At 40.8% G+C, this 23,909-nt stretch overlaps 1 protein-coding gene across 6 annotated transcripts in view; it reads left to right on the top strand.

The window, feature by feature from the left end:
* Positions 1–23,909, top strand: part of FHOD3 (formin homology 2 domain containing 3) — a 627,020-nt gene that overhangs the window by 79,480 nt on the left and 523,631 nt on the right. For all 6 annotated transcript variants that reach the window (XM_073332694.1, XM_073332693.1, XM_073332692.1 and 3 more), the window contains exon 3: positions 18,245–18,309. In XM_073332694.1, coding sequence (XP_073188795.1) covers positions 18,245–18,309 — 65 coding nt within the window. The remainder of the gene's footprint in view (positions 1–18,244; positions 18,310–23,909) is intronic.

The following is a 23,909-nucleotide window of genomic DNA, read 5'->3' as shown; positions in this document are numbered from 1 at the left end:
CTAAAGAGTTTACAGTCTAATTAAAAGAAAAGATACAAACAGGTGAGTGTAGCAAACAATAGAGAGGATGTGGGAGGGAAGATTAGAACAGTAGTAAAAGGAATGCATGGTTACATAGACCACCTATATGCATCATTTGCAGTTTTCAAGTATGTGTTTTAAATTTGTAAATCAAAAGAAAATGTTAGTGAATAACAGTGTTTTACATGATAGTAGATTTAAATATCTTTTTGTCTCACTGAAGGCTTTTTGCCATCATTAATATGTCATTATTAATATTGTAACTGGTGTTATTGTCCCTCATTTTGAACGTCTTACAGGGAATAAATATGTGCAGAATGATGTATTGTGTGAAGGCATTTGTTAAGCGAACTAGTAAAGGTGGTGTTATTTATGTGACATTTCATTCCATGCAAAGAAGAATCCCATAGCGAAGGTTCATTTTAAATCTCTAAATTAAACCAAGACAGTGGAGTTAAAACCCTTTAGTTTTGGGCAATGACCCTTAAATTCCTCAGTGCAGGGTATGAGATTTTTTGTAACTGATCTGTTCTAATTGGAACAAAGAAATGTGACCCATATAGATGCTCTTTTGAAAATAATTTTCCACTTAATAAAAGATACAATATTTATATTGAGCAGAGGTGGAAAAGAAGTGGCCATTACACAGCCTTGTTTTTTTGCTAGAGATTAGACCATTGGCACTCTTTTGGTCTTTGCCAGGGGAGAGATATGAAGAACAGTGGTTTCAGCTGAAGCTATTTATCAAGATACAGTTTTGAAAAACCAGTCAAGCCAGTAATACAAAGCCAATTTCTTTCAGCTTCTCAGATTATTGGCGAGGAGCAACTGGACTGATCCCCAGTTCCTGTACGCGATCAAAATGGCATTAAAATTACTGATTGTATACTCTAGCCCATACTCAAGAAAGTACTAGAGCTTGGGCTTATGTGCTTTCCTTAGCTGGGGCCTTTATGTTGAAGTTTAGTGTGTCAGGCCCTGTAACCAGAGGTCTGTATCTTCCATGATTGTGCGAATGCTGAACTGACTGAACAATATATTCCTTGCCAAAGAATTGTGCTCTAGTGACTAGGCTTTATTATTTTTGTAATGTTTCTGATCTTCACGGATATGAAGATTAATCTTAAAAATATGAAGTGAGCATAAGCCAGTGCTTGTTTTCCACAGGGTGCAAATAGTCTGAAACAGTCTAAGGGGTACATTACAATGGGTCATTAATTTTGAAACCTAAATATGACAATTTCATTGTCAACATTTTAGCAGACTAATATACTCTTCCCACAGTCCCAAATGGTCTTGCCTGGTAATCCAGGTGCCAAAATCCCCAACTGTGCCTTGCCTGACTGCCAAAATCTCCAGCTTTCCTCTTTCAACTTCTATGATACAGTTATGTGCTGTTAATGCAAAAATTGTTTGGCACATTGAAGACTTGGATTGAGAAAACAAAGTGAATTTAGTTACAAACTAAATAACACAGGGGCTGCTGCACTCATTCTACTATTTATTTGCATTTAAAATATTTTAATTGAAGATGCTGCAGAATTTCCAGTTTGCAACACCAGGGCGTTTCAGAATCAAAGAATCTTGCAGCAGAATTTATGCCCCGCTTGTGATTGAGTGCACAAGGCCTTGCTGTTAACTTCAACAGATGTTCTACAACTGACTGCCACTTTGGTTATTCTTTCAGTTGGGACTAATACCCTAAGATGGCTTTGCTTTTTCAGTTGAGTATTTGTAGTTTTGGACTACTGCGAACTATTAAGGCACACAGAGAGCTATCCACAACTTATTGGATAATAGAGCATGTCACTATATACCACAGGCCAAAAGTGCTATACGAAATTCTACAATGGATGTTTTTAACCTCATATTGTGTGGCAAACATTTTATCTAACCCCAGCCAGTTAGATGAAAGACCATGTCAACCGCTTTGGGATCCAAACCGAGGTCCTCTAATGTCAAAGGGCTAATGTTCAGCCCATTGAGCTGTTGAAGCCTTTTAATTTCCTTTGTTTTACCTCAACATAAATTTCAGAGCCCCGAGTGACCAGAATTTTGAACTCTGATCCCCTTGACACACACAAACACTCTTAGATAAGTAAAATCGGAAAAGGGAGAAATGGGAAAGAGTTTCTGTTTTGTTTCCTTAGAGCAGTAATATTTGAAAAGGGCCAGTCCAGAGCAGTTTAACTTTTGTTCAACAATAAATTTACCCAGTATATTTGCTCTCCACCTCATCAACCCCACCTAAGAAAAAAATCCATCAATAATCAAAAGACTAGTGTCTTAGAGACAAAGCATATGTCATTTTAGATCTGGTATGTTCTATATTTTAAACAATCTCCAGGAGCAGAATGTACGCAACTTCTCTACATTGTGTGCTCATTCTTGTGTGCCACATATTCCTGGTAATTGGTTAGAACATATAATATCAGGTAATATTCAGTCATCAATAACCTAATGAAAGAAAGCTGAGAAATAAATCATTGAGGGTATGGAATAATTCAATAAGTGCCTCTCATTCACAAGTAGCTGATCGTGAATGTAACAACTAGGTGGAAGGTTACATCATTTGTCCTGTTAGAATGAAATACATTTTATTTCCTAGCATTTTAGGTACGGGAAAAAATCTGGCCACCGTTATGCCTTATTTCCTCAGTAAAGGGATATAAGCATTATAGTCAGATAACATTTAAATACAAATGTAGTTGCACACTTTGTAACTCCTCCGCTACCCCTCAAAGTATACTGATCCTTCCTGTTAGAGACATGAAGTAAGGGCGGATTCAAAGCTTTTCGAAGTCAACAGGGCTACTGCCCTTGATTTCAGCATGCTTTGGATTGGGCTCTAAATGAGGTCAGTTAATAAAATGTTCTGTAACTTCCCAGTTTTAATGTGTTGGGTTTTTTTTGGATAGGTGTTGGAGGATGTATATCCAAAGTCATGCTACAGATCTAATTTTTGCATTATATATATTTTTGAAGACTATTTAGATTCATAAATGCCTATGAAGGCCAGGATTAGTGTTCCAACAGCAATGTTAACTCTCCCTCCTTGCCTTTATGAAACCTTGGAAATTCAGTGTGGCTGAGGGGAGGCTGAGTACAGGACTAAGATGCAGAAACTCTTGAAATCTAATAGTGGCTTTGCTACTGCCTCACTAAACATCTTGTGTCTGTGGTGTGTTAGGTGGGTCCCAAATGTAGTTTTGTGTACTTGAATAAAAATTTAATTTGCAAACTTTGAAGACCTACTTGCACACTCAAGCAAACATTTTAATTAAAAATCATATAAAAAGATGATAAACATTTCATATATGTCCATTCCCATCACAGCTGATAATAAAAAATATTTGTCTGCCAATGTACCCCTTAAAAACTGGTTGCAGTTTAGAAAGTAACTATGGGTATTCTACGATAGTACCTAGCAGTGGTCTTTTGTTATGTCAAGTGATAGAGGCCTGTGTTTTGTGAATTGAAGGACCAAAGTTGTTTTCCTGATAGGATGCATATTTTATTAGATGATAATTTCTTTGTGTTAAGATTGGAACCACAGTCTTCTTAAAAGTCCAGTTGGATCATCTTTTTAACACACAAGCTCAAGGAAAAATCCTCATGCTTTCCACTATTTAGGGCTATGCCTCATTGGCTTATAAAATGTATACAGAAAACTCATTACACTGAGTGAATACTTTTTGTGAAACTACTGAGTATTCCATTGCATGTTTAAAAATTTCTCTGAATTTATTAAAATACCTATTGGTGCCCATTCTGTGCTCTGGGCACCTATCCCGTGCATTTTTAATGATTGGGATAGGTGCCCAGAGCACAACATACTACAAATAGATTGCCCATTAACATCCATTAACTCCCCAACCTCAGCTCATCCTCTCCAAAATGCATGGGGGAAAAAAATGAGCAGATGTCACAACACCATAACATTAACTTTGCATTACTTAATACTTGATAAAGTAATGGGCCAGATTCTCAGATGGTGTGAATCACTGTAGCCCTATTTTAGCAGTAGAGACTCTGGCCCACTGTGTTGGTTTCCTCTTTTCTTTAAACTATATATGGCATGTTTAAGAGTGATCAATATGTGGTCTGTTTTAATTTTAGGAAGTCAAAATTCTTGATTAATAGTGTGATTTTATTCCCCCAGCAATAATTTGGGATTCTTCTCCATAAAAATCTATGACTATATTTATTAAAACCCCCAAACTGTTCAAAATTAATTTTTTACTAGCAAACCACATAGAAAATTCTGGAAACCACATTCATTCTGGATTATTTATTCTCCTGCATCAGTCAAGTTATAGCACTCTCAACTACCAAGAACCCTATTTGGTCAAAACGATTTAAAAAGAAAATTACAAAGGAGAAAATTGTCTTGACTATAAAAGCATTCAGTGAGTTTTCTGATGTATGAAATCTCCCACACATCATGGAGGAGCACAAATCTAATTGGGATAAGGATATAAGAAAATAAGAAAAATTGCAGGCAATCCAGTCCAAGTAGAATACCTGAAGTTCTGGATTAAACTGATTCCCAGTGAATCTATAAAGTATAAAGACATATTAGTAACCTTCTTACAGAAATCTATATGCTGTAATTTAATGGCAACATCTTACCTGTCTGCCTAGAACCCATTACAGTACTTGTGAAGTCAGGAAAATTATGAATGACTGTGCAAACTAGTGGCCAATCTCATTGAAAATGTAAATATGTTTGGCAGTCATGGCAAAAAGTTTGGAAATAATACTTCCAAATACTATTAAACCCAACCACATTGGATTTATTAAAAATAGATTGCTGTGTAGAAGTAGGCAAAGAAGAACCTGAAGTTGCTGTCATATTAGCATTTAGTAGAAAAAGAGCATGTATGTTTGTCTGGGTACACCGCAAGAAGGACAGGAGACTTGTTATGGATTTTAATCAGGCTGCAACTTTATTATATAGATGTCAGGGACTACCTGGCAGGCAAATACATGCTTATTCAAATCAATTCTCCAGGGCTTCCACCAGCACCACTTTGTTTCCATCCAGGTCCCTCAGCCAACCCATGGCTTGGACCTTACCATCCACCACCCTTGTAAGAGGGTTAAGGAGGCCTATGAGAATGGGGCGGGGAAGGTTGGCTCCCTGCCATACCAATCAGAGAAGTCCCCAACCCCTTCCCTCGTTCTGTTCCTTTATCCAGTACCTCCTTTTGAGGCCTTTACCAGGCCATTTATCTGGTCATTGGCTGCCCTCCCTATGGAATACCTGCACTGGGCATCCACCACAAGGAGGTGTCAACAATTTGCTTGGCTGCCTTCCCCCCAACCCCTCCGGGTTCCCAGACATTTCCAAATGGCCTCTTGTCTAGCAGCCTTACTGGGGAGAAAGAACCCATTGTCCCGTGTGTGATTGCCAAGGGCACCAGCAGCTGCATTGTCCTTGACCCAGTACTGCAACAACTGCCCTCCATGGAGGGCCACACAGGTTGATAACCTGTACCACTGCCATGTTGTCGCACCAGAAGCACACCCTTTTATTAGCCAGCCCCAATCCCTAAATCATCACCGCAACTAAAATGGGGAAAAATTCCAAGAAGGTCATGTCACGCACAAACCTGTTTTGTGTCCAGGAGGTGGGCCATTTTTTTACACACCATTTACCTTCATAAAACACCCAAAAACCTGCATCCCCTGCCACATCTGAGTGGATTTTTAACCCCTTTGTAATAACCATTCCTCCCTCCACAATGATACCCCATAAAATCAACTCAGAAAACTTCCCCAAACCCTCAAGTCTTCCTTCATCTCTCTAGTGACTTGTATGTAATGGTGTAGCCTGGCTATGCTGGCCGTTGCCCCTGCCAGTCAGGCACAAAACGCCCGCCCTGGAGCAACAACCCTGCAAGCAAAGTTCAGGTGCCCCAGAATAGATTTCAGTTCCTGCAGTCTGAGTTTTTTAGGCCCCAGTGCTCTCTGGAGCAACCCCGATAGCTCCTGAAGGTTATCCTGAGGGAGCCGAGATATGCCCTCCCTGGTGTCCAGCCCAATGCCCAGATAGGTCAATATAGTGGAAGGGACTTCTGTTTTCTCCTCTGCTAGGGGTACCCCCAACTTTTTAGCCAGGGCCTGAAATGTGTCCAACAGCTGAACACACTCATTTGACCCAGCTCACCCTGCGAATAAAAAATCATCCAAATAATGCACTACTTGGTTTAGTCCTGCTAACCACACCACTGCCCAGTGTAACATTGTCCTGAATTTCTCAAAAGCTGCACAGGATACTGAACAGCCCATGGGCATAGCCTTGTCAAAATAAAATTGCCCCTCAAAACAGAAACCCAACAGGTCAAAGCCCAATGGGTGCACCAGCAGTAGCCAGAAAGTAGACTTGATGTCACATTTAGCCATTAGCGCCTTAGGGCCACACGCCCTAACGATACAAATGGCTTCATCAATGGAGGAATAGCGTATGGAACATAGTGCCGGGTCTATCCCATCATTAACAGTGCCACCTTGCGGGTTTGACAGGTGATGAATTAATCGGTATGTCCCTGGGGTCTTCTTGGGGACCAGCCCTAGGGGGGAAACTCTCAAATGTGCTATAGGCAATTGATTAAATGGCCCAGCTATGCTGCCCTCCTTTAATTCTTGTGCAATCCGTTTTTGAACAATATGTCCTGTCCCAGCTACTGACTTTAAATTTTCTGACATCAAATGAATTCTATTTCCCACAAAAGGGATCCGAAATCCTGCTGTAAACCCCTCCCACAAATATGCCCCATCTTCCCTGTTAGGGTAATCCCATAGGATAACGCTTAACACATCTGGCCTAACTGGCTTGGGGCCCGTGCCCATTACACCACCCTCCGGCTTGTCCCCCTCCCCAGCTTGTGCTCTGTGTCCCAGACCCTGTTCCACCCACGCCAAACCTGCTGTTGACGCTTGCGCCACCCCCATTCCTGTTTCCTCCCTGTGAACTTCCCTTCCCGCTCTGGCAAGAACGGGCTGAATGGGTCCCAAAACATGTCTCGCAAACATGCCTGTATCTACAGGAGTTGCAAACACAACCGCCATCATTAAATGCCCAGCAAATATTATTACGTGCCTGGGGCCCCTCCTGAGCTAGTTGCGGTATGAACAAACCACTGTCTGTGTGAACTCTTGGCGCCCTTGGTGTCATCCACTCCAACCACAGTGTGTGATGAGGTGTGTCCCACCTTAACCCAGTTTGTGTTGCTGCCCTTAATCGAAACTGCTCATCCTAATTAAACCAGGACATGCCCCCAAACATATTGTGTGCCCGCCTAATTATGTCCATATACTTAACCAAGGCAGGGCTCCTCTCTGGGGAGGCCTGTAGTGTAACAGCCGCGCAGATGAGGACGGCAGTCTCCCAGTTTTCCCATGTTCTCGGCACCCTTGGCCTCTTGGGCAGCTCGCTGTTTTGCTTGCCTTGCCCCTGTTTACTGTCTGTCAACAGCTCCCTGTGCAACAGGGATAATATATATATATCCACGTATTCGCCTCTCAGGATTTTATCTTTAGTTGTTCTGAGTAGGTGAACTCCCATCAGGTCAGCCACCCCGGCATAACCGTACTCAGGACTGAATGGAGGGAGTTCCGCAGAGCCCTGCTCCCCCATAGACCCCCCTGGGAGTTTCTACTGTGTCCCATGTGGTTACATGCCCTGATGGCCGATGAGTCCCCATGTGCCCAGGGGGTTCGTTCCCAACCTGGGCTTTGCTACCTTTGCCGGGGGCCTGTCCCTGTCCTGCTGCCCAAACTTGAGCCCATGCTGGGCCTACCGTGTCACCCTGTGCAGACCCATCACACCTAGCTGCCTGAAGCTGCTGTAGTAAATGCAAATTAGCTTGCAGCAGCTGTGTAAAACCATCAGTGCCCAAACTGAAGGTGCCACCCCTGGGGCGGGTCTGCCCAGGCTTCTGGATCTCCCACTCCTGGGCCAGAGTATTTACTACCCTGATAGGCTCACTCCTGTCCCCCTCAGGTGAACTCACTGAGTGACTGGTTGAGCACAATCCCTGCACCTCGCTGTGGCCCCTGCAACTGCCACCCCTTGCCAGGCTGGAAGGCCGGATACCACCTCTGCCACTCATCCCCCCAGCCCCTATGTGGTTCAGATCACACTCACTCCTGGGATCAGCATTACTGCCATCCCTTGTGTTCAGTGGAAGAGAACATCCTGGTTCGAGGTGACGCTGTGCCCTTTGGAAGTGCTGTGGAGAAAACCTCAGAAACCACTTCACTGACCATTTGCTGCCCAACTCCGCTGACTACCCTATTAATCCACACAGCCTACCCACCTGTATGCATGGACGCTTCCCCTCAGTCATTTCCCTCCTTCAGTCCATGGGGCTGCCCTAATTTATGGCTTGGGTCATAAAACACTCCACCCTGGGCATTAGCAGCCCCCTGCCCCTATTGCAATACTCCCTTGGGTCCTCTTCCAGCCCCTGGGCTCCATTGGGACTGCCCTGTGCTGCAGCTGCTGCCTCTGCTTGTCCACTTTCCAGCAAAGGTACAGACACCTGAACAGCAACCTGCTCACAACCAGAAAGAATTGCAGCCTGATAGCCCATACATCCACTTGCAGCACGGCCGGTACCTGAAACAGCTAAATTCCCTTGCCTCCCACCTCCTCCCAATGCACTAGCATCGCTTGCCAATTTACCCTTCCAGCCTGCTTATGGGTGGAAGTACCTGAGGCAGGGGGATGCTAGTTCCCCTTCTTTCCACTATCCCCTTTCTGAGTGAGCCTGAAGCCACGCTGTCTCGTGACTGCAGTAGGGGCCAAGCAGCAGCTTCACTTGCTAAATCAACCCCCTTGTGTCCTACTTGTAATTTGCCTCTGCCTTCACATGTTCCTCTGTTATAACTTCTGACTTTTATATAAGGCATAATTGTTAATAGGATAACATCAAACTCTTCTTGGGTTAGAAAGAACAAAAAAGAGGTGCTCTCTTTCCCCCCTCTTGCTCCTACTTCTACTCTTGAACCACAGTTGTGCTGCTGCAATCAGGCAGAGTCCTCGAATACTGACAGTATGTAAACCAGTGTATAACAATGAATTGTTGCTTATCTTCAATCCTAACTATGGATTTTCCAATATATTCTTTATGTAATACATTTATATACATTTGGAACCCTATTTAATTACAAATTAAAAGGGGGGAAATCTGTGATTTTATCTATTTCCAGAAAATGCATTACTGTACACTTTGAAAAATGGCACTTCAAGTGGCTACCTTAAACCAAAGTATCAGAGAGCAAGCATTAGCTTATCAGCATTATTAACTTTATTTCCAATGGCTGACAGGCTACATTGTGCATACAAGGGGAATTCACTGCTATCTCCTCAAGAAGTCTGGATTTAAATATACGCTAAGGTAGATTTCACTAAACGTAAGTCAGTTTTTGAAAGTTTGAAGTTCAGTTTTTCTATTGACTTGCTTGAACACAGTAAGACAAATCTTATGCAGTAGGTTGTGGCTTTACTGCACATCTTTGTGATTCTAGGCAATAGTTTGTGGAAATGGATTTATTTGAAAATGGAACCACACACAATAATTTTCCGCGCGCTTCTGAAAAGCCATCCAATACTATGGTGATGAGGGCAATATAAGAACCTATATAGACTAGAATAGCAGTCTTGGATTCATTATGAATGGAATAGGACAGTTCAGAATTCTGTAAGCACAGACTGGGCTTTGATTTTAATAGTTACTAGCTCCAAGGCAAAAAGAAGGTGAAACTTTTGAAATCTTCCAAAAGGTGAAGAAAGATATACTTTTCAAAATGACTATCCAGTTAGAAAAAGCTGATATCCCAGTGGTATTTTGTGATTTTTAAGAAAATTTAGGCTGGTATTTGTAAAGGGCCTGGTTTTCAAAGGGAGTTGGGTGACTTATGCCCTTTAAAGTCCCAGATGTAGTGTACAGATTTAAGACTTGTTTTCACAAATATAAGTGTTCAGATGTGATTTGTGGAAGTTAGAGAGGAAGAGCTTGATCATTCCCCTACCAATGTAATATTGTCCTGTTAAGATATGAGAACACAGCATTTAATTTATGCTTTCTCCTTAAAATTTTTCTTTTGTTTTCTCCTGGAAGTTCAAATTCTGCCTAGTTATCAGAGCTATGATTCAGTAGTTTGATAGGCTGATAAGAGCAAGAGAGAAGTAGCATGAAAGTAATAAATAGTTATCACCTCCAGAGGAGTGAATGTGTAGAGATTCCTTTGTTTTGATTTTGACATCTGTCATGGTGTACTCCTGCACAACTAGTGGTGGTGAGGTTGCTCTGTGTGCATACTGCCCCTCCCATCAATTTGTCCTGGTGATCAGTGGGAGCTTTGGAAAAGTTTCTCATTTATCTGAGAACAAAATTCTCACAGATGATGCATGTTGACAGGTGCTTTGTAGGCTTATTCATTCAAAGGTTAGAAAAGCACAAAACGTTTATTTGGATATTAAACCACATCGCCCTATGGAATGTCCTCTTAAATTTCTGTAAGGTGTGTGTTCTGTCGACATCCCCCAACCTCCCATTGTACAGGCAAGTGTTACGTTAAAATGGGAAGAAAATATTAACTGATTTTTTTAAAGTTATTGTCATTTAGTCTGTACTTATGGGCCTGGGGTGTGACTCTATGTTGTGGCTCTAGAAGGTACAGCCCAGAACTCTCAGTCCAGAAGGAAGTGGGGCTATGGTGGCTTTAAGCCATCTTTGTAACCTTTGATCCTGGGCTGTTCTGGAAACTGAAGAGGCTCCTGGCATAACTTATTCAGTCCTGGGGATCTGTCTAAGGGCTTGTCTTACATGGTGGGTTGGTTATGTGCTCTAAAGGCATGTGATTCCTAAATGTGTTGTGCATTAATCGGTCTATGTCAGGGATCGGCAACCTTTGGCATGTGGCCCACCAGGGTAAGCCTATGGCGGGCCGGGCCAGTTTGTTTACCTGCCACATCCGCAGGTTTGGCTGATCGCAGCTCTCACTGGCCACGGTTTGTCGCTCCAGGCCAAAGGGTGCTGCAGGAAGCAGTGGCCAACACATCCCTCAGCTCACGCCGCTTCCCGAAGTCCCCATTGGCCTGGAGCGGTGAACTGCGGCCAGTGGGAGCTGTAATCGGCCAAACCTGCAGACCTGGCAGGTAAACAAATTGGCCCGGCCCGCCACGGGGCTTACCCTGGCGGGCCATGTGCCAAAGGTTGCCGATCCCTGGTCTATGTAGACCCTGCTGCTGGTGCACTTTAACATCGTGCTGTTTGAAACAGCACTACATTGAAGTGCACTAGAGAACCTTTAGTGTGCAGCAGCAGAGTTTACCCGGACCAACAAATGTGCAGCACGTTAGTGTGCTTTAGACATTACACTCCATCATTGTAGACAAGCCCTGAGTTATGGCAGCCTTTTGGAGCTGCCCTAAGGGCCGCTGAGCTGCCTGGAATCTCGGCAGCATTGCATGCAACGGACATGCCTTTCCTGACCTCAGCCTTGCCCTCTACGCCAGAGTTTGCAAGAGGATCCTCAGAGGACACCTTTATATCTGACTCCATCAGTTCCTGCACCAAAAGAATCCACCCAGAATTGGAAATGAGATTTTTAGGGCCCCTCTATGTCACTTCAGGCCTTCTACCTGACATAAAGCGACTGGAGCAGGATGGGGATCTTACCCTGATCGGCCCTCCAACTTGCCCATGATGCTGTTCCTTTTGTGCCGTGTCATAAATATAAAGGGAAGGGTAAACCCCTTTGAAATCCCTCCTGGCCAGGGGAAAGCTCCTCTCACCTGTAAAGGGTTAAGAAGCTAAAGGTAACCTCGCTGGCACCTGACCAAAATGACCAATGAGGAGACAAGATACTTTCAAAAGCTGGGAGGAGGGAGAGAAACAAAGGGTCTGTCTGTATGCTGGTTTCTGCCAGGGATAGACCAGGAATGGAGTCTTAGAACTTTTAGTAAGTAATCTAGCTAGGTATGTGTTAGATTATGATTTCTTTAAATGGCTGAGAAAAGAATTGTGCTAAATAGAATAACTATTTCTGTCTGTGTATCTTTTTTGTAACTTAAGGTTTTGCCTAGAGGGGTTCTCTATGTTTTTGAATCTAATTACCCTGTAAGATATCTACCATCCTGATTTTACAGGGGGGATTTCTTTATTTCTATTTACTTCTATTTTTTATTAAAAGTCTTCTTGTAAAAAACTGAATGCTTTTTCATTGTTCTCAGATCCAAGGGTTTGGGTCTGTGGTCACCTATGCAAATTGGTGAGGCTTTTTATCCAACATTTCCCAGGAAAGGGGGGGTGCAAGTGTTGGGAGGATTGTTCATTGTTCTTAAGATCCAAGGGTCTGGTCTGTAGTCACCTAGGCAAATTGGTGAGGCTTTTTACCAAACCTTGTCCAGGAAGTGGGGTGCAAGGTTTTGGGAAGTATTTTGGGGGGAAGGATGCGTCCAAACAGCTCTTCCCCAGTAACCAGTATTAGTTTGGTGGTGGTAGCGGCCAGTCCAAGGACAACGGGTGTAATATTTTGTACCTTGGGGAAGTTTTGACCTAAGCTGGTAAAGATAAGCTTAGGAGGTTTTTCATGCAGGTCCCCACATCTGTACCCTAGAGTTCAGAGTGGGGGAGGAACCTTGACATGCCGTGTTACCTGTTCTTTTGTAAGTCAGTTTATCTACATCTCTTCATTTTATTTCTCTTTTTGGTCTTTATAAAATACCCATGTAAAAGAGATACTGGAGGATGGACTACCAGTTGCCATTTTGAAACCTGGTCTGCCTGAAGGCTGCTTGTGTTGTTCTCTTTCTTTACATTGTTCGTACCTTTTAGGGAAATAACTGGTGTTTATTTGTTTGTTACCTTTTAAAGTTTTAATAGTAAGGTTACCTATGGACCAAAGATTTAAGAATGTTACATACACTGGCAATTCAAGCTCTTTTTATGCTATGGCCCAGATCCAGCAAAGCATCAAAACCTGTGTGTAGCTTTCGGCATGTAAATATCAAGGTGTATGAGACTACTGATGCATTTAAAATTGTGCTCATGCTTAAGTGCTTTACTGGATTGGGGCTTATATTACTTAAAAGTACTTTTTTTTTCTTTTGATGACTGGGTGTTTTGGATTTCTACCAGCCTTGAATTAATACATACTTAGTATTAAGTTAAAGGGTCAGCAGCTCTATTGAATACATACTGTATCAGTATTCTCTTTTCTTGACCTGTAACTGTCAATGAAAGGATAACAATACTACTTCATGCTTAGATTACACCTTCTGTCCAAAGGTCTCAAACCTGAAGAGTTTTTCAGGAGTGTTTTTGCCTTCCATGGATTCCAGTGAGGGTTGGGTGTGTACAGAGGGACATCACGGGTCAAAAAAGTCATGAAGTAGATATTTGATCATAGAGCAGAAAGTTGGAAGGTCATCCATTATATTTCTTGGCTTCAAAGCATGATGTACTCATTGGATAAAATGCTACTTTTATTACTGCTTTAGCCACTTACATATAGCCATTAAAAAATCAACATCTCAAGTATATTGTTCCTACAAAAAGAATACTGTTAATGTGTAATTTGAGATGCCCCATAAATGTAGGTCTTTATTATTGTATTGAATTCAAATGACCTTCATATTTCATATATGATACCGTCATATATAATTATATTTTACATTAAGCATTTACTGGAGCTAGTGAACTCAGATTTCACGTTGCTTGAAAGAAAATATTTATGGGAGAAGCCACTTGGTTTGCTTGTAATGTCATGTATTCCTTTTGCTGCTGTTAAAATATACATCTAGCAGAGTACATTTATTTATCCTGGAATAAACTTTGTTTTATCTTCTACTGAACAATACAGTCTTGTATTTATGGCAATGATTTTTTTCTTGGTACATGATTGTGATAATAAAAACTGAGCTTAATAGCTCATGTAATAGAGCAATTAGGTACAGAAGTTTGAATGATTTTTCTTCACAATCTATTAAACACAAATATAATAATTAATTAGCAAAAAGGAAAAGGATAATTGTGACAATCCCAGGGTGATAAAATGTATCTAATTAAATATTAGAAAAATTCCCTTCTTTAAATGCGAGTTGTATACATTTCTGACATTAGGTTAAGTTGTGCCTAACAACCAGGACCCATGCCATGATTTAGCTTTTATTTTACCATAACATAATAATAATACAGCTCTGTGTACAAGTAGGTCTCGAAGTGATTTTAAAAGGGTAGTATCATTAGTGAACTGTATGGCATTTACTCAGTCTAACCTCAGAAGAATTAAAAACTGAATTGACAGAGGTCCTCTGATCATGCTGATCCACTCACTAAATTATCCCAGCTCCTTAGCTAGTTGTTTAAAATGAAGTTATACTCTGAAGTGTAACTCTCTTTGTGGGGGTCCATATTTGTTGTGTCTCAATAACTTACAGGTCAGAGTTAACATGCAAACTCGCACCAGAATCTGACTACTGAATGCATCATCACCAATTATAAAGATTCTGCAATCAAGTCTTAGTAGACTTTGATGATGATGCATTACTCAGACTGAAATCCATTCACTCTTCTGTAGATGTCTTGTGTGGGGAGTCCTGGGAGTTTTGCTTTTGACAGTAAAATAAACAGATACTTTTGATTAAATATTCACGGTAAATAGGCCCAATGGCCTCTGATGGGATATCAGATGGGGTGGGATCTGAGTTACCCAGGAAAGAATTTTCTGTAGTATCTGGCTGATGAATCTTCCCATATGCTCAGGGTTTAGCTGATTGCCATATTTAGGATCGGGAAGGAATTTTCCTCCAGGGCAGATTGGAAGAGGCCCTGGAGGTTTTTCGCCTTCCTCTGTAGCATGGGGCATGGGTCACTTGCTGGAGGATTCTCTGCTCCTTGAAGTCTTTAAACTATGATTTGAGGACTTCAATAGCACAGATATAGGTGTGAGATTTTTTGCAGGAGTGGTGGGTGAAATTCTGTGGCCTGCGTTGTGCAGGAGGTCGGACTAGATGATCATAATGGTCCCTTCTGACCTAAATATCTATGAATCTATGATTAATAAAACATCATTTATGCATAGTCGGTTTTCTTTAATGCCATTGTGATCTGGAAGTTTACTAACTAGGTGATATTTATATGTTAGAAAGGTTTTTAAAAGAGTCTTTATCCTGAGAAGGGCAGAACTGGGAGGGATACAATGACAAGGAACTGATCAGGAATGTCAGAACTGAGAGAAAAGGAAGAAAGCTCCCTTTACTATTCCTAATAGCTAATTTACAGTATTAGTGGAATGAAGAATGAAATTGTTATTATTTCCTGGCATTTAAGTGAAAAGCAAATAGCAGTATCTCCATGTACTGGTATCACCAACACAGCTGGTAATAATTAACCTGATGACCAGTTTCCCTTTAACCCCAGTGACTGCCTGTTGAATAAGATCATGACAAATAGAAAAGGAAGCTATGGTTTCCTTTCAACAGCAAATTGACCTTTTTTGAAACTTCATCCAATAGGCTAACCACTGATTGAAGGCGAAAAAACTATTTGTGTTTAGAAATCCATTTTGCTGGCAGCATTATTACCACATTTCAGTTTTTTAATTTTTGGTGATGTGGTTTCTGACCCTCTGCGTGGTGTACAAAGAAAGCTTATAAATTCTACAGCTGGCCTGGTTTAAAATGGCATGTTTCAGAGAAAGGAAAGAATGAATTTCCATGATTATCTTGAGCATTCATTACCTGAGTTCACTGTTTTTGTTCTCATGACTACCCTTTCTGTCCGTCTATCTTAAGTACTCACCTGGCTCCATTAGTGTGGTATCTGTTCACCAACAGTCTTCAATGCATTTCTCTTCACCCCATCCTTGTGAGGTAGGGCAGTGCTATTATCTTTATTTTACAGGTGGTGATCTGTGGCACAGAAAGACTACGTGACATGCCCACGGTCACCAAGGAGATCTGTAGTGTAGCAGAGAATTGAACCTCTGACTTCCACATCCCAAGCTTGAATCACCAACCCATCCTGCTCTCTTCATAAGGGAAAGGTCATCCGTAACTTCAAAGTATTAATAATAGTGCAGAAGAAGGAGCATAGAAGATACATTTTTTCACCTTTATAACAGCCAACATGCTGGGACACACGGTAGTAAAACTACAGTGCAAATCCAGTGCATGGAATCATATGTCAATGAGTGGTACTAAAATGAATATCTCTCATTTATTTGCCACTTTTAATCTGAAAGGATCCCAAAGCACTTTGTGAATTAGATATTTCACACAAGTCATTGCACTTTTGTGCTGGAAAAGGGCAGCTGTAGACAGAGCACAGGCCATAAAGTGCAGAAGGATATTGTGTCCAGTTGAAATTTCAGGAGTAATTTAGGTGCACAGATTGTCATTACCAAAATTGGAATTTGTCCAGAAAACTGGGGTTAATCTCCATACTATACAGAATACATGTGAGGGAATAGTATGTTAGTGTTTGGAATTTCAAAAGACCTGCAAATCTAGTAGTCTTAAAAGAGCTTTTATATTTTGAAATTTTGTTTCATACCACTGTAAAGAGAGAGCATTTGAAAACCAATGTAATTTAAAGGTTTGATATAAACCTAAAAGAAAACATATTATTGTAAGAGTGGCAGTGAATTCTTCAGTTACTAGTACATAAGTAATTCCATTCTAACCTCAGTTTTCAGCCACTTACATAATAATTCTTAATTTTTGCAGGCCTAGCATTTGCCTGAATGTGAATTTTTGTCTGGCAAATTGTACTGGGAGAGTGAAAAAATTCTTTTTTACTCGCAAAAAGAAAAGGAGTACTTGTGGCACCTTAGAGACTAACCAATTTATTTGAGCATAAGCTTTCGACTAACCAATTTATTTGAGCATAAGCTTTCAGAAAGCTTATGCTCAAATAAATTGGTTAGTCTCTAAGGTGCCACAAGTACTCCTTTTCTTTTTGCGAATACAGACTAACACGGCTGTTACTCTGAAACCTGTCTTTTTTACTCGTGTTTAAAATAAAACTCACAACTGTTTTGCTGAAACAGCTATGGAAAGGAAGTTGAAATATGGCTTGATGGTATTCCTTGTTGAAGAGCAGAGCCACTGTATCATCTGATGAAAAGTGGTTTGATCGATTGAGTTGTGACCCATTGAAAATTGCAATATGTCTATTGGCAGAAGACTTTGCACAGAAATTTCTCACTAAGATGGTGAGCAGCTAAGGCAGGCTTTGTAGTATGTGAGCTTGTGGCTAACTTGTATGCACAGTGGAAAGATTAAGGCTAGAATGTGACCTCGGGTACAGTCCTGAACAAGTCCCAAGAGCCACTGTGCCCCAAATGCCCTGTTGAGGTACAGTCCCATCCCACTCCTGCTCTTCTGTTTCTCTGGGGGAAATGTGGGGGTGGTGTGGTGGTAAGGGAATAAGTTAGTCTAGGCCTTGAAAGGGTACAACTTACTTCCGGCCTTGCATCTGGCAAGCTATTCTGGCTGTTGAATGGGTAGGGTGTGTGTGTGTGTGTGTGTGTGTGTGTGTGTGTGTGTGTGTGTGTGTGTGTGTGTGTGTGTGTGTGTGTGTGTGTGTGTGTGTGTGTGTGTGTGTGTGTGTGTGTGTGTGTGTGTGTGTGTGTGTGTGTGTGCGCGCAAAGCCAAAGCTCTGCCCACTCCCCGCCACTTTCTTGGAAGGTAGAGTATCCAGAGATCAGGGACTGTGCTTTTGAGCAGACTGAAGATCCAGATAGATCTGTCCAGTCAGTACAGCAGATGCGGGGAGGGGTAGCCTTACTCCTGTGCTGTGTCAGTAAGACAAGGCTGCAGCATAGGCCTTAAGGAATGAGGAAGGCCTCCTTAAGCTTGTAGGAAACATGGTACATTGTATTGATATAGAAATGTGATCATGTACTTAAAGACTCATCAAAATGCATATGCAGAAGGAATGGACAGAGTTAAGGTTGTGTATGCAATCTTTAATTGAGCATTGTCTTTTTTAATGCTCAGCTATAAAAGGCATAAGTACAGCATTTCAAATCATGGGGTCCCTGGGAACTACAATAACGCAAATAATAAAGAATATTTTTTTATGAAGAGAAAAACCCTGCATCATTGCTTGGAGCTCCTTTAATGTGGGATTTCTAGTGATATTAGATGAGAGATCTCTTTGTGGTTTCAATACTCACATCAAGTTTTCCTCTTTTTTCCCAGGAGGGGCAAGAAGCACAGTATAATTCTGAGGACCCAGCTCTCAGTGAGAGTCCACGCCTGCATTGGTAAGTGAGGTTCTAAATGACAAAACAGAGAGTACTCTGGGAAACGAGTTTGAGGAATATGATGAGATAAGCTTGCTTTCTACAAAGTTAAAGGCCATATCTTGTTCACTGTACTTGAAAAAAATACCTCCCATTGATTGCAGTGGGATTGTTGTATGGGTGAAGTGAAGAGGGTTCTACTTTCATTAATAATCAGGGATTTATCTCTAGGAAATGTCAAAGTGACTAGGCATTGTGGATATGAGCTGACATTACTCAATTTGGACAGCTGTTCCTGGATCCTGGTTTGAAAATTACTCAGGGATATGTAATAATGTTGCTAATATAAAGATCCCGTATTTTCAGTATTTACAAGTCCAACATTTTCTTTTGAACTCTGGATACAGGATGGCTGTATCTAAACCTTTAATCACATTTGAGGAATTGACCCAGGAGCAAGCTGGAACATATGCAATTTTGATTGAAAAAGATGTTGATAAGAAAACAACCCAGATGGAAAGATGGGAAAGGGATTTGGACGAATAAATTGATCTGGATTAGAGGGTCTCTATATGGCAAGGCAGATATACATCTTCAATTTGTGTAGCTCATAAAGAATGTTTGTATAAATTACTGTATAAATGGCTTTTGACTCCAGATAAGATCAATCATATTTTTGCTACTAGGGAGGTGCTTTGTTGCAGGGGTTTGGGGAAAGAGGAACATAGTAGCCATGTGGTGGTTGTGTCTAGAAACTAGACAGCTTTGGGAGGAAATTATAAAAGACATTCATCTTATGACAAAATGTCAGCTTCCTAGAGATCTCCCTGATCTGCTTAATTAATGCTCTACTAAAAAATATAGCTAGTTTAAACAGAATGACAAATTAATTTATTTTTTATTGTGTGGCTTTGTATTGCACATTATTGGAGAGCTGTGACTTGTCCTCCATGGAATTGTGGCATAGTAAAATATGGACTGTCCTTGTAATGGAAAAGTTTTTAAAACAAGTACCTATGCAACAGAAGAGCCAAAAAGAGAATAGGTATTTAGAAATTTGGTCACCCTTTTTAGCATACTCAGAGGAGGAGAGCTCCGCAGCCAGCAAGCCAGAATCTTTCATAGAATATCAGGGTTGGAAGGGACATCAGGAGGTCACCTAGTACAACCCCCTGCTCAAAGCAGGACCGATCCCCAATTAAATCATCCCAGCCAGGGTTTTGTCAAGCCTGACCTTAAAAATATCTAAGGAAGGAGATTCCACCACCTCCCTAGGTAACGCATTCCAGTGATTCACCACCCTCCTAGTGAAAAGGTTTTTCCTAATATCCAACCTAAATCTCCCCCACAGGTTCTTTGAATATTAGCCTGTTCCTGAATGGGCAATGTACAGTGTAATATGTTAACCTTTTATTGTAACTTTGCCTCAGTAAAAAAGTTTCAAACATAAAATGAACAGGTTTGGCCCATATGTGATTGAGGGGAATTAATCTGTAGAGCAGGGGTCTCAAAGTCCTGGCTCACATTCCATCTGCGGCCCGAGAACCTCCCCACTGCGGCCCATGGAGAAGAAATGCATGCAGCCATGCTGCCGGCTCTGTCTGCTGCAGGCACCGCCCCCCACAGCTCCCATTGGCTGCGGGAGAGGGACAGAGATACCATCACTAGTTGCCAGGCAGAGTCAGCCATGGAGGCAGCATCATTAGTTGTCGGGCAGAGTCAGCCAGGGAGGCAGTGTCACTTTTTTTCCACAATGAACATAAACAAGTCAAAATACCAAACACAACTATCTGATGCTCACCGTGCTGCAATCCTGAAGGTTTCAACTGCTCACTCACTGAGGCCAAACATCAACAAACTGACAGAACTGAAGCATTGCCAGGTGTCTGGCAAACACTAAAAACTTTCTGGCAGGCAAAGAATTGTATAAAGTTGTATGACAGTTTTATTATTTCTAAGAAATTTGAAATAAAAAATACAATATAAACGTTTTCTTTTCTGAACACCATCTTCAGTGACATTATTGGCCTGCTGGGAGGATCTGAGGACTGGCACTGGCCCGAAGGTAAATTGGTTTTGAGACTCCTGCTGTAGAAGTTTGTTAAGAAGCACAATGGAGATTTTGGTGCTGTACACTGTGATGTTAAAACTGTGGTGCGGATACTTAAAAGTGCTTGCATGATCCATGTATCCACAGCATTTCTACGTTCCCCCTCTAGATTATGCTTCCTGGGTTGAGAAGGGGAGATGAGAAATTGCTGGTTGACAGCTAACTACTGTATTTTAGGTTTCAGAGTAGCAGCCGTGTTGTCTGTATTCGCAAAAAGAAAAGGAGTACTTGTGGCATGTTAGAGACTAACCAATTTATTTGAGCATAAGCTTTCGTGAGCTACAGCTCACTTCATCGGATGAAGTGAGCTCAAATAAATTGGTTAGTCTCTAGGGTGCCACAAGTACTCCTTTTCTTTTTACTGTATTTTAGTAGCCTGTAATATTTATTTTTCTGCATAGTGTGGCTCTTGGCCATGCAGACTGTCATTATCACCGTCACGATTTTGGAAGTACGCTGGTTAGAATATTGCTGTCATAAGGAAAGCCAATTGAAACAAGTTAATGTGTATCTTAAAATGTCCACATAGTACTAATGTGGCCTGAATGAAGTTACCCTATGGTACATTGCCTATGGCGAAGTCAGTGCATTGCAATGGGAATTTTATAAACCAATCTGCTGCACAGAAACTCATTTAAATGGCCCTTAGTGGTAGAAGCTACTACAAATGGCTAGAGTGCGTTGATGTTGTCATACCAAGACATTATAAGTGGCTTGGGTTCATAAAAAAGAATGTATTCCATAGCTTCCTTTTTCTCTCCTTCATTTCATCTCTTCCATGGTAGGTTACTTTGGCACTTTAACCATTCATATTGTGCTAGTCTGGATTCAAGAGATCATACCCTGAACACAGAACTATAGAGACATATGTTTTTAGGCTCATTAAAGAAAAAAAAAGCTGAGTAACGATTCCCTTTATTTCTAAGATTGTAGTGTTGTCTGAGTGTTCATGAAATCAGACTTTAAATACAAGTAAACTTTCTTCTTATTCTAGGGACACATTCTGAAACAGCCTTTATAAGAATTTGAACTGAGCATAAGCAACCTACAGAATTCCTCAAATGCCTCCCATTGAGAGCTGTCTCTAGACGGCATCATGTAGAAACAGATTCCTCTATACTAGCTGATTGAAGAACAACAGTGGACCATTATTAAACATATGTGCTTTGCTATTAGAGAAGAAGCAAGGATGCCAAGACTAGGATGATTGTATAAATATGAATTAAATTAAAAACAGTTTGGAGAAAGACTTGTTCTGGCTGGCTAAGGTATCTCTTCAACAGACCATTAGCACAAGAGAAAATTTCATATGTTTCCTAGAGTAACAAAAAATATTTCCTCATGTCAGATTTTTAGGTTGGCCAGAGTGCAAAGAGTCAGAGCATTGGGTTTGCATTTGCAGTTATCTGATGGACATGCGCAAATGTCCTTGAACATATGTATCTTACTGTACACATTTTAACTTCCATTTTCAAAAATATGTCCCTCAGTGTAAAAGGCTATCACAATGTTCTGTGCATAGATGATGCCTTGAATTTTAAATCTCTAAAATTTAATTTGGATCTGCACTTTTGGGTAGGTGCATTATAGTTAAAGGGGCAAACTGCAAGATCTGGATCTGATTTTAGATTCCAGCCTGCTGCCAAAGTTTTTGGAGTTTTCAGACCAGAGGTGTTGTTTCAGCCCATATCTGATGGTAATGTAGTTTTCTTAATTTTTTTTTATATGCTACTGTGAAATAATAAGGAACTCTGAATGGTTTTTAGTGTTAGAATCATTCTGAGAAAGGTACATGTCAGTTACACTTTTCAGAAATTAGGAAGGGTGTTTCACTGGCAATGAGTAGCTGTCTTCATCTTGCATATCTGTCCACATCAGCTGTGTGCTATGCCTTTTTCCAAATATGAGCATTAGGTTCTGAGGTTGAAATATGTATTACTTTTGTTGTTGTTGTTGGGGGGGCAGGGGGTAGAAGCCAGGTGTTAGATCAATTTGAGCTGGTGTTCTATGGAATAAGAAATTTGCTTCATATCTTTTCTTTGGTTCCACCCACCTGCACTGTAATTACAATAGTCTTTCTTCACACTGCGCCTGCAAAGGATTGTGCTTAGAATGTGACTGTGTTTAAAGTCATTACTATCATATTATAGCTGTTTTACTAGAGAGCATCAGGGCTGTTGTCACGTAGCCTGTCATCACTACCACATGCCCAATCGTAATTTGTATTTAGGGCTGAAATAAAAAGATTTTTTTTTTAATAAAAGCTCCCATGAATAAATTGTGCCAACATTTTTTCTGTCCCTAAATTTTTCTTTTTCATGTCTAATATACAAATGTTTGTGTTCAGAATGGTAAAATAAATTTCCCTGCATTAGGGGATGCTAAGCTTTTGGCAATTCATTGGGCAATAGTGCCAGAGGATGTATTGACTAATCTTTTGTGAGCATTAGGAAGTAGTAGTTACTGTAGTTACTCCAACTTATGACAAAGGAAGCAACTTAAAGCAGGAAGCAGAAAAGAGGTGAATGCTTTGTAGTATTTTGAACACTGAAACGGTCATTGAATGTATTTATTATCATATTATCATATCTCATCACTACACACTCCCTCTCTCTCTGTCTTTTAAATTTAACATTAAGAAATTTTCTCTCTCATTTTTGGACCTTATGCTTTTGGACATTATGCTCAAATTAAGAACTTGATGGAAGAAGGAACAAGTAGCTTTCATATAATATAACTCTATTTTTCCGTGTCTTATTTAATCCCAGTTGAACTATATCATGATTAATATAATCAAACAAATGAACAGTTTTAAAAACAAAACTTGAATGAGCTGAAATGTTGCTGTAACTTAATCCAGTTTTTGTTTATAGAGCATAAAACCAGTGAAAATGATGGGCTTAGTTTTGCACCAATTGATGTAAATGGAGCAGAAGCAGGCCTTAACTGGCCCAGTTTCAGAGGCCTTGTTCTCAGTTCTATCAAATTTTGATTTTTGTTTGGTGTAATTACATTGACAGTGAGTTAATACTCTATGGGTTAAGTCTCACTTGGTGTCTTGGCAGGCCTTATATCCAAATTTCCTTGCTTTCATTTGTTTGTGACCTAAGGTTGTTTTTTGTACGTGTGTGTTAAATATGGAAGATTATTTGATAAATTCCTTAATTACTTGATAAATTCCTATGTAAACCAAGATTTCGCCTAAAACATCAACAGTGCTAGGAACTTTCACCTTTTCCAGCAAAACAGTAGATTTCAATCAGAGCAGCTTTTGACTAGTTAGTGCCCAGTATTGCAGGGACAAAATTCTGGGCTTTCCCTAGCAACACCAATTAACTCGTTAATTACGTACTGCCAACATTTTTCTGTGACAGATTAATAGAAGAAGACACAGTGACCAAAACAAGGGAACTCTTCATTATTTCTTGAATGTTCACTTTACTTTTTCTGTATGAGAGTGGCCAGGCAGCTGGTATGCTGTGACCTCTGCTTAATACCATACCTTAGACCT

This window comes from Lepidochelys kempii, chromosome 2 (genome assembly GCF_965140285.1).
Source record: "Lepidochelys kempii isolate rLepKem1 chromosome 2, rLepKem1.hap1, whole genome shotgun sequence".
NCBI lineage: Eukaryota > Metazoa > Chordata > Testudines > Cheloniidae > Lepidochelys > Lepidochelys kempii.
This window is presented reverse-complemented; position numbering and strand designations above follow the sequence as displayed.